The sequence below is a fragment of the Mustela erminea genome, chromosome 16 (assembly GCF_009829155.1).
Source record: "Mustela erminea isolate mMusErm1 chromosome 16, mMusErm1.Pri, whole genome shotgun sequence".
Taxonomy (NCBI): Eukaryota; Metazoa; Chordata; class Mammalia; order Carnivora; family Mustelidae; genus Mustela; species Mustela erminea.
The window spans coordinates 17109497-17121886 of record NC_045629.1 but is presented as its reverse complement, the minus strand read 5'-3'; the positions used below and the strand labels follow the sequence as shown (position 1 = coordinate 17121886).

The window sequence follows — 12390 nt, the reverse complement described above, 5'->3', positions numbered from 1 at the left end:
AGAGAGAGAGCACGCACAGGCAAGGGGAAGCAGCAGAGGTAGAGGGAGAAGCAAGCTCCCCATTGAGTAGGGATTCTGAGCCAAGGCAGATGCTTAACTGACTGAGCCACCTAGGCACCCCACAATAAGTGTATTCTTAAATTTCACCCATCCTGTCACCCTCCTCCCCTTTGGCAACTACCAGTTTGTTTTCTGCATTTAGGAGTCTGGAGGCTTTTTTTTGTTGTTGTTCATCTCTTTTTTTCTTCACTTGTTTGTTTGTTTCATAGATTCCATGTATGAGTAAAATCATATGGCATATGTCTCTCTCTGACCTATTTCATTTAGCATTATATCCTCTCGGTCCAACCATGTTGTTGCAAATGGCAATATATCATTTTTTTAAAAGGCTTTATTTATTTGACACAGAGATAGAGAGTACAAGTAGGCAGAGCAGCAGGCAGAGGGAGAGGGGGAAGCAGGCTCTCTGCTGAGCAGGGAGCCCAATGTGGGACTTGATCCTGGGACCCTGGGATCATGACCTGAGCTGAAGGCAGCCGCTTAACTGACTGAACCACCCAGGCACCCTAATTCCATTCTTTTTTATGGCTAAGTAATAGTGCATTGGGGTGTGTGTGTGTGTGTGTGTGTGTGTGTGTGTGACCTTCTTTAGTGTGTGTGTGTGTGTGTGACCTTCTTTATCAATCCAGTTATTGATGGACACTAGATTGCTTTTTAAAGATTCAATGTTATGAAATTCTTACACCTTACAAACTATAACTTAACATGTTAGCTAAAGTCAGTAATTTCTAGTTATTTAACTAAGTTTAAGACCTTAGATAAATGGTTAAATTATTTAATAAATAATCTTTGGAAGCTTGCACAATTTCTAGATAAGCAACAGATATAAATACTGGTTAGCTGAACCTGTTTAATTTATTCTTATTTCTTATAATGTCAATAGATTAACAAAATATGCAAATGATTTTGAATGATATTTTAGATGTTCATTTTTGCCTTCTTAAATAATTGCTCATGTGAGAAAATAAGCACTTTCAAGATTTTTTCTCTTCTGTGGTTTTCTCTTGTGTCTAGAGAGAAAAAAATGATTGCTTTTTTTTTATTTTATTTTATTTTATTTTTTATTTATTTATTTATTTTTTACAAGAGAACAAATCTACACCTTTATTTACTTTTCATTAAATTTAAATCCTTGAGGGGTACAGCATCACACGGATTCTGTGGCCAATGGCTTTAGCAGGAAGGTTGCTTCGGAATTTGGCACGAACCGTGCCGCTGTTTCCATGAGCACGAGTTACTTTTCCCCAGATTACTCTGGTTTTGTTTGGTTTGCCACCAGGAGTCACTGTGTTGTTCTTTGCTTTGTACACGTAAGCACATCTCTTGCCTAGATAGAATTCCGTTTCATCTCGAGCATATACACCTTCGATTTTAAGAAGAGCTGTGTGTTCCCTCTGGTTGCGGAGACCCCGCTTATAGCCAGCAAAAATGGCCTTGGGCCACAGCCTTCCAGACATTATTCGGCGTTTTAGAGGAGTCCTGTTCCCAGCAGGCCTCACTTACTTGCGCCCAAAGTTCAGCAACAAGAATTCCACTCCTGATTGCTTTTTTTTTAAAACTAAATAATTGCTTTGATTAAAGATAAAAATCTAGATGCATGGTTATTTAAAGCAGGTACAATAGTTATAGAAATAAATATATACACAAAGTAATGGACTTTTTATTTTAAAGTTACATGATAACATTTATTCTATGTTATACTGCATTTTACATTGAATAATATACTAAACTTCCAAGGTCCAGAGTCCTGTCATTAGTTTTAGTGGTGCTAAGATCGGTCCTCTCTAGGATCTACAAGTTCTCTTGTAGGTTCATAATAGGCTGCTCATGATTTTAAGAATTACTTGTAATTGTAGATTCTATCCTATTTCAAGCTGATGTGACTAATAAAGGCAACAGACTTCTGTGATTCCTAAGGCTTTGTCACCACAGGTATTAGCTGCATTTCTAAAACATCCACCTAAGTCGTCTCTGCATAATCTGAAATCTACAGATTTGATTTTCTGGAAAAGTCCCCAGAGATGAACTTCCCTTAAACCTTGACAAAAATTACAAGGTATTATTAACAACTCATGTAATAGTGAAACTCCAAGGTATTGATAATTGGGGTAGTGTTTACCAATTTAAAGCAACATTACTTCTTTCTTTCTTTTGAACATCCATTCCATAAAGGGATCTTTAACAGAGAACTCTATCTGACAATTGTGAAGACAGACTATTCTTGTCAAAATTTTGGAACAAGTGATTGCAGAAGTAGACAGCTTCCATGCAAAACAATGAAATAAAATTAATTTTCTGATTCTTCAACACTCTTTTTTAAAAAATTGATTTATTTTCACCATAACAGTATCATTATTTTTTCACCACACCCAATGCTCCATGCGATCCATGCCCTCTATAATACCCACCACCTGGTACCCCGACCTCCCACCCCCCCGCCACTTCAAACCCCTCAGATTGTCATGAGAGACTATGGACTCTGAAAAACAACACTCTTTTTCTTACCGTTTGCTCCACCATTAATGTTGCCTATTAGTATACCTTGACATCATTTATTAACTGAATAAAATATTTCTCAAAAATGTCTTCCTTATCTTTGTCCTGCTACTTTTAACTTCCTATATTCTTTTGCCACTTAAATTGGAGCCAATCCTTTTTGGCACAATTTTCTAAATTAATGGCTACTGTTATAATTTGACTTTATTGCCAACAAAATTGATAATTATTAATTATTAAACAGTTTAGAAAATAGGTTTTCTTTTACTGTCCCCTTTTGATACTTAAGCATGCCTCACATAATTTATTTTTATTTTTTAAATATATATTTATTTATTTATTTATAGACAGTGGGAGCATTTTGTGAGAGCACATGTGTGAGCAGGAGGAGGAGGAGAGGGAGAGGGATAAGCAGACTCTATGTTGATCCAGGAGCCCTGGGGTGGGGGGGATGAAGGGAATAGAGGGGAGGCTCTATCTTATGATTCTGAGGTCATGACTGGAGCCAAAATCCAGAGACAGAGGTTTAACCAACTGAGTCATCCAGGTTTATATTTAATTCCAACCTTTTAATTTAATTCCAACCTTTCAGGCTTATAAAAATTGAACCTTGACCTCATGTTAACTAAAAGGTCCTGTTGAAGTTATTAAAATCCTATCAGCAAAATCTAGCTCATTAGAAGTAAAAATTAATATTGGGGTTATCCTTAATATAATTTATATTATATTATATTAATTATTAATATAGTAGTTTGCTCATTGAAACTCTGGCCTGCTTTGAAGGAACTATTTAACTCCAGGCAAAAAATCTTACACACTTGAGAAAAGCAAATGGTTCATTGCTGTTATCCTAGACATTACCTTACATTCAATATAGTCCATGATCCAGTAGGATATTTCTTCTTTTTTTTTTTAATATTTTATTTATTTATTTGACAGACAGTGATCACAAGTAGGCAGAGAGGCAGGCTGAGCAGAAAGCCTGATGTGGGGCTCGATCCCAGAACTCTGGGTTCATGACCTGAGCTGCAGGCAGTGGCTTTACACTGAGCCACCCAGGTGCCCCAGGATATTACTTCTGATATGAATATTAAACTTATACATTTGCTACACACTTACTCCATGCATTCATTCTAATTATTAGAAACGTTGTAAGCTCTAATTATCTCACAGAAAAGAATAATATGACTGTAATAATTAGTCTAAAACCAGTCTCTGATCTTAGCAAACACCTTAAATGACACTAATCTACCCTGGAAACTCAACAGTTTTAAATTTATTACCCAGCATTGTCATGGACAACGCAAAAGCTATTGGTTTTATTTTAGCTAGCCAAGGAAGAGGAATCCTAAAGAAAATACTTCTTTGCCTGATCTTTAGTTACAAGGCAAGTAAAACAACCAATGACTAAGAAAAATAATATGCACAGTTGGATTCTTGTACATGTTTCATTGGACAGATTTTATAATCTTTGTATTCCTAGCTTTAAGACCTGTAAGAAGGGACTAGTAATCATTTTTCGGTGGTAATTGTGTTACAGTTAGCTGATGAATCTTATTCAGAATCTTAAGTGCTACAGCACAGCTATTTTTGCAGAGGGTAACTTAACAACTCATCCCTTAAAAAAAGGAAGAAGATGGACTAAGCTTTGTGTAATAATCAATTACGTTCTCTGGACATCCTCCTGATCTTGATCAGCAAAATCCTGGCAATGAAGAAAATGTGAATATCATGGATTAATATCTCATGTTCTATATTTGCCTTCTCTTGGTCAAAAAGGAGGACTGAAGAAAAAAAGCAGGCCCTGACAGCTAAAAACTTTCCTGGCATTATCAGGTCCTGGTGTTGCTAGGAGCTCTCCTGATTTTCAACACCAGGTATTAATGTTCTCCAGTTAAACATAAATAATTTCACAGAACACCAATATCAGATAAGGTTACTTATCTGACCAGGACCACGATGTGCAAGAGCACATCATAATCTTGTCTAAACACAAACAAAACATAAACTTTAAAAAAAAAATGATTTCATTTATCTATTTGACAGACAGAGATCACAAGTAGGCAGAGAGGCAGACAGAGAATGATGGGGAAGCAGGCTCCCTGCTGAGCAGAGAGCCTGATGCTGGGTCCATCCTGGGACCCTGAAACCATGACCTAAGCTGAAGGCAGAGGCTTAACCCACTGAGCCACACAGGTGCCCAAAACATGAACATTTTTAAACCACAAAAATTACCAAGTACCCCGTATTATGGCTAATATAAATGACTACTGACTCTTCAGCAATTATAGCTTTAACTTCAGTGTATATTTTCTTACTTCTAGTTAGATCTTTTGGGATTGCTAGTCAGAATTATTTCCACTTCAAGTCAGCACTAAATCCAAAAACAAAGTTTGCTTCCCTAAATACTCCCCAAAAGCACTTAATTTGAACCTGAATACTATATATAATGAGACATTTCCAACATTTTAACATGCCCCATGGTTCTTCTTCTTCTTCGAAACAACAATAAAGTTAACTTTCATTGTAAATGTGTTTTGGTGGTCTTTGGCTGGGGGACATTGACGGTCAATCAATAAATTATAATTCCTGGGACGCCTGGGTGGCTCAGTTGGTTGGACGACTGCCTTCGGCTCAGGTCATGATCCTGGAGTCCCGGGATCGAGTCCCGCATCGGGCTCCCAGCTCCACGGGGAGTTTGCTTCTCCCTCTGACCTTCTCCTCGCTCATGCTCTCTCTCACTGTCTCTCTCTCAAATAAATAAATAAATAATTTAAAAAAATTATAATTCCTGATTTAAGAAGTGTATAATCTAATGTGGAAACAGGTAAATATTTGTCAACATTTATTATGCAGAATGGTAGGTAATGAATGTTAAAATGTGGTATCATTACAGAGAAGAAAGCATAGTTTGTTCCATTGCTGGAGTTTCATGAAAGAGAAAGCATTTAAGGTGAACTTTGCAGGATAAGAGAATAAAAGCAACAGAATGAAAGATAATGCTAATAAGGAGGGAGGAATTTACTGGTAGATGGAAATGGCATGAGCAGCAGCACTGCAGCATGAAGCTTGATTTTTTTTTCCATGACACCAGAGAGTCAGGTTCAATGCAACTGAACCTGGCAGAGCCGACAATGGAGTTTGGACTCTAGCATGTATATGGTGGGAGAAATGAAAGGCACTAAGTGAAACAGCATGTAATCATAGTACATTTTAAGAAAACAAACCTGGTGAGAGAGTGAGAGAATAGAGTTGGCTAGGGAAGAGAACAATGACAATTATAAAACCATACCAAGTATCCTGAACTCAAGCAGGCAGTAGGAAGAGAGCCGGGAGACATATTCAAGATGAAATATTTTGAATTGCAGTACTACTGCACTCAGTGGCCAATAGGATGGATATGTGGTTTGAAGAACCAGAGAGAGCCTAAAGATGATTCCACCATGAAGTAGAGGGAAGATATAAATTCTATTTGGACCTGTTAAGATTGCTGTATATTGGCCATTCCTATGGGAATAGTAAAAAGCTTCTGGAAACAAATTTGGAATTTAGAAGAGAAATCTAGTCTGGAGAAAGATATGTAGGTTGAAAATGAAAGTGAAGCTTCTCAAGAAGAAGTAGTAAAATGCATAGAAGGTTGAGGACTGAAATCTGAAATCCCGGAGAATCTCTTTCATTCAGGGACAGATAGAGATAAGAATGTACAGAGAAACCAGATGAGAGCAAGGAAATAAAGAATACTTAAAACAATGTATCAAATGTTATAAGCATATAGTAAATATTTTCTGAATAAATCACAAGTAATAATTTCTTATTGAAAATTTTCCTCTCAAAACATCCCATATTTCTCTACTTCGGGCATATTTTGGTAAACAGAGGTAAATATTTCTTCTGATTTCCCCTACAAATGGTTAATCTAAAAATATTGCCATGATTGATATCAGGCTCTTAGACCTCCCCTCTCTGAGAAACACTGGCAAAACAAAGATACTCAATCCTATTTATATTTCTTAAATTACTTTGCCTTCATTGTACTGCCTGAGTAGTCAAGAGGCTCCAGAATATTTGATATACATAAACAAAGAAACAGGAAATAGTTAATGGCTGCTTCTGCAGCAGCACAGTAAATTAGAATAATCAAATGCATCTTGGAGTAAACTCATGTGCACATAGCTGTAAACAGTAATCTCCATTCTTTTAAAAGCACAAATCATTTATTACAACAATTTATAATCATTCTCATTTCAAGGTCTAGATGAGAATAAGTCATAATGAGAGAATTTGTACCTTCTAATTAGAGTTGATTTTTTAAAAGCAGAGAAATGAAATGGTGGATTATTACAAAGGGGAGAAAGTCTATAGTCAATTAATTGAAGAAAAAGAAAGAGAACTTTAAACATGTCCAAATCAAATAGAGATAAAAAGTTTAAGTCATTCAGGAAAATTCACAAAGCATATATCCTTTCTCCCAGAATCCCACAGAATTTCGTATAGGTAAGACAGTACTGTGAGTTGCTGTGGAAAAAGAATTTGGTAGGTTGGCCATGCTTTGAAAAGGCCTCCATTTTGGGTGTGTGCCAGGTTTCCCTGAGCACCCAGTGCACACAATTACTACATTTGCATGTGTAAATTGGGTAATGGCGTGCCTAACTATCAGATTTGTATGTGAAAATGCCATCAGCATATGCAGTATTGGTTGTGTGCCCACTAAAAAGGAACTTTTAATGGGGTTGCATTAGTTGGGGAGTAAAATTTCTAAGAATTTGAGACAAAGTTCTTCATTTCTGGATCCACTATAGATGACCTTATAGATAATTGGCACCCCCGATAATTCCTTTGTTGTTGTATATCCTCTTAAATTCTATCTAGGGAAGGAAATTTGTCAGAGGACCATTTGACCAACTCTAATTAGCACAGAGAAAAACTGTACCCAAGTTACTCTTGGCAGTGCCTATCTGAGCCAAATGAACAGACTGTGGCACAACCAATCCATTCATCTTGGCCATCTTAACAATCAACATGGATCTATGCAAAATTGATTTGAGGTTTTTCCCTCTTCAAGACACAATATTTCTCAATCAAATTTTTGTCACATAATTTTACTTTTCTGAAGACTTCAGTGTTCTTAATTGCATCATAGAAGGAATAGACAAAACTATTTTCCTCCATCTCCCAAAATAGGTTAAGACATAATGATAATTCTTTCACCCTGCTTCAGTGGATTTCCTCCTTCTAGAAGTTTCCATGCTTATTTATTAGTACCTTAGAATGTAAATCTGAGTCTGAGAATTTGCCCAAGAAACATAGTAATCATGTTTCCTGAATCAAAAATTGGTTCACGTAGTATAAGGATAATGCAAACTAAGTATTTCAAATTGGAATTTTCTAAAAAAAAAAAAAAATCTGAGATGTGTCAGATCAAATCTGTTCAGCTAAAAGGTGCTTTATTCTGGGCAACTCCCTTCTTTGATAATGTTTACTTCTCCTGCCCTTCCCTCACCAGCAAACAAAACAACAAAACAAAACAAAAAAACCACCACAATGTAAAACAACTGTCATAATACGTCCCTCTAGAAGCAAGCTTTCTGCTGTCTGAAGTGACAGTTTGTGCAGAAATTGCTCATCCTAACTCAGGTTTTAATCTCTTGATATAATCTTTTGTCATATTGCTAAAATTTTGTATCACTTGATCTTCCTTTCACCTACTCATCTTTCTAGCAGTCTTACTCAAAGTTTCTTCTGAGTAGTATTTAATAAGAAATACCTAGAAAACTAAAGAGAAATGCAGATCTCATGTCTCATTTCAGACCTATGAAGTGGAATTTGGAGGAGTAGGGCCTGGGAATCTGTAATTTAACAATTTCCCCCAGGTAATTTTGCAGACTAGAGTGTGCATGTTGTACATTTTTTTTCTTGGTTTTATTATTTGTTTTCTTCCGTTTAGCTGTGAAGGTTCTCAGTATTGAGTTGCAACCTGACTATCAAAGGCATGCCTTGCATACCCTTCCCTTTAATACAGACAGGATCATTATACGGTTTGTAGTTATGAGAATGAAATCTTAGCAAGAAAATACAACATGAATATTCAAAATAAATGTTGTAACATAAAACATGCTTCTGTCCAGGGAGATCACTGCCTTACTCAATATGCCTGTGTTGCCTACAGATATTTTTTGAGACATGGCAACCTGAAAGACCCAAGATCATCTCTACTTAAGGTCTGCCATATAATGGGCATCTCTCAAGTAGTTATCCCTGCCCCCAAGGATGTATGCAGTAGGTGATAAGAATAGACTGATTTATGATCACTCAATATCGGAAAGGTGTAGCATTCCATTTCACAAATAGTATTCTGCTAGATTAGAAAATATCATAAACACATTGGAGAATCCTCAGCCTAGAAACCATAAACCACTGTATTTTTTCCCCTACATTTTAATTTAGCTATCTGTTTTGGATTACATAAATAAAAATGAGCCTGTATTTTCTTTATAAAATAAATCAGTCCCTCTACATAGGAATCACTAGTTAGATTGAACATTAGGGCATACATAAAATTGTATCCTTAAAAGACACGAAAACATTTCTCAATGAGAAAGAAGCTGCTCACGGTGACCTTCATGTTGAACAGTGGGGGGTCAGCACTGGCACTAAATCATTTTGATTCACAGATGAGATCAACATATTCATATTTGTTTGCCAAATGTGTATTTTAATTTAAGCTTTCTCTGATTGATGCGTGTAATTTATGCTACCCAGAACTAAGGCGTCATATTTTTCTTTTTTCCTAACTAACAGGGGGAGACTTTCTTGGAAACAGATAAAGGAAAGAGTCCAGTAATTTGTAGCAATGTGACTACAGCCACACATGTCCTAGAATTAATGTTCTTCATTAGGGTGAGTAGGATCAGCTGTATGTATACATCAGGTTTTTAATTAACTCAGTCCCCACAACAGGATTCATGATTCAAACTGTTAGCATTTTTTTTCTTAAATCACAAAATAAAAAAATTGGGTGGCACATCTTTCACACACACACACACACACACACACACACACACACGGAGGGGGATACTCAGAGAAATGAAAGGCTCTTTGTATAATACTGAGAGTGCTCAGAAGATCTTTATAATCCTGTGTTAATCAGATAAAGAAGAGCTTGGCATTGACTGATTCCAAAGAGATGCTAAAAATTCAACCATTGTGACAGTTTTCTCTCCGTATAATAGATACGATTTCAGTTTATTTGTATCGATGTCTTTAAACTAACATTTGGAATTTGTTAGATATTTTTAACTACCTTGTTCTTACAGAACTGACCCGGTGATATTTTAATAAAACACTACCAATTTAAAGAAACTTCAATAAGGCAACATGAGGAGCTTAAGCGAGGGGTGAGGGGAGAAACTTTTTATAGCAGCTTCGTTCTCTGAGATCATATTAACATAAATTTGACAGTTAATCTCCATATTGCAAAAAGGCTGCCCAGACTTATTTAATTAAACTTAGAACAAATATGTTTCTTTATTTGCCAGGTACAGCTTTTAATCTTAAAATATCCACTTCCAATTATGATGCAAAACTATGGTTTAGGGAAGGAGCATGGGGCAGGGGGTAGTAAGGCCAGTGCAGATGGAGGGATATGCAGCTAAGGAGAGAGCTGTCTGCGGATGCAGTGCTCCTGGTTCCCGTGATCCTGAAGAAATTCCATGAAACATGCTGATGACTTGTAAAAGTTAGTTCTTTGCTTTAGACTTTAAATGATAGAATTAAATTTGCTCCGATATTTTTCTCAAATACGTTTAAAATCTATTCTTTAATAAATATTCAAATAAACATCCCAACTATTCATCCAAAGAACTTGCTCAAATAATGTATATGAAAAAGGACAATGGAGGCATGATCAAGGCCTCAACATCAGGAGGCGCTGAATTTATACTTTGGATCTGTTTCATTCTGAACTGCAAATAATTTAACCTTTCTGAACCTCAAGCTCCTCTTCTGTTAACTGAGGTAAAGAGCATCTCATAGTTTTGGCGAGGATGAAATACGATGATTCATTCATTCAATAAATATCTCTGAGATACTGTCTTTATGCCAGTCCCTCTCATGGGTGATAGTGAACAAAGTAATGCTCCTGCCTTCATGGAGCTTACATTCTAATAGAGAAAACAGGAATAAAGAGATTCTATAATGTCAGGTGGTTTTTTTTTTTTTTAAAGGATTTATTTATTTGACAAAGAAAGATCACAAGTAGGCAGAGAGGCAGGCAGAGAGAGAGAGAGGAGGAAGCAGGCTCTCTGCTGAGCAGAGAGCCAAATGTGGGACTCGATCCCAGGACCCTGAGATCATGACCTGAGCCAAAGGCAGTGGCTTAACCCACTGAGCCACCCAGGCACCCCTGTCAGGCAGTTTTAAGTTCTATGAAGCTACACCACAGAATAAGAGGATAAAGGGTGGTGGCGGTGGGAAGATGATATACACATGGGGGTGGGCAGAGGTTTCTCTGAGAAAGGGACATTTGAGCAGGCTAGAATGAAATGACAAAGCAAAGCCTAAGACCTATGGGGGAAAAGAGTTCCAGGAAGAGGGAACAGTAGGCTCAAATTTCTGATTTTCCTTACTCTAATAATAGCCAGGCCAGCAGAAGGTGACGCTTGAATGTGGGGAAATGAAAAACACCAGACCTGGCTCCAGGTTAACTTTCTCACCATTTCTGACCACCAACCCTCTTATAATTCATGGCAACTTTAGTCTGACTTTAGTTCAAGGCTTTAGTTGACTCTAGTTCAAGGCTTTAGTTTGATTCTGGGATGGAATGACACTGAAGGCCTGATGGTTGGGGAGTGACAAAATATGGATTGCATTTTGTAAACATCACTCTGGCTGCTTTGTGTAGCACAGACTTTCATAAGGCAGAAGGAGAACAAGAAAGATGTAGGAGATGATTGCTCTTTTCTAGGAAAGACATGATGGTGGCTTGGATTGTGGTAATATGGATGGAAGAGATAAAAAAGTGATCAGATATAGGAAATATTTTGAAGATAGAACTGACAGGATTTGCTAATGGATTGGATCCTGTTCCTCTTGAACAAACTAAATAGGTAAAGAATATTTTACTCAAGGTCACTATATAATAAAATAAACCAATAAAAAACCAAATAGTTTTAGAAATGCAGAAAACAAGCAAGACTTCTCAACAACAGTATGGCTGGATATCACACAGGACTTACCACAATGCCACTGTGGTATCAAGGTGATAGAAAGCCTCAGCCTTTTTTAACTGTTAAAATCCTAAAGTACAATGAAATCCTCACAGGGATGGATATATATATATATATATATATATATATATATATATATGGATATTATTATATTATAAATATATATGGATATATATATAATGCACACACACACACACACACACACACACAATGTGGGACTCTGAACAACAACAACAAAAAGCAGCCATCTAAAAGTAAAGGCAAAGTCATGAAATAAATGTGTTGGTGGACTACTCTTCTCTCATGAAACAATTTTCAAAATCTAGCCTCTACAAGCAACATTTTGGGTCATTGTGAGACTTGAGGAAATTGCCATTTACCAGTTACAGACACAAAATATTTGTGGTTTTTTTATTCCTCTCAGTAAAACATCCTTCTGTCATATTATAGCCTGGATGTTTGCATAATTTGGAACTGCTGCCAATCAACTTGGATGCCTAGTTTCTATGTCTCTCACTGTGGCCAAAAGCCAATGGAAGCGACACTTGCCCACAGAGTAACTTGAACCCTCCATGCCACAAACATCTCCAGCACATGGTTTCCATTATAA

The 12390-nt window shown here is 36.7% G+C and overlaps 1 protein-coding gene across 1 annotated transcript; it reads right to left on the bottom strand.

Annotated features, from left to right (window-relative positions):
* Positions 1–1149: 1149 nt before the first annotated feature.
* Positions 1150–1592, bottom strand: LOC116574729 (60S ribosomal protein L35a-like). Its single transcript, XM_032315481.1, has one exon. The coding sequence runs from the start codon at positions 1515–1517 to the stop codon at positions 1185–1187; it is 333 nt and encodes a 110-aa protein (XP_032171372.1). The 5' UTR covers positions 1518–1592; the 3' UTR covers positions 1150–1184.
* Positions 1593–12390: the final 10798 nt, after the last annotated feature.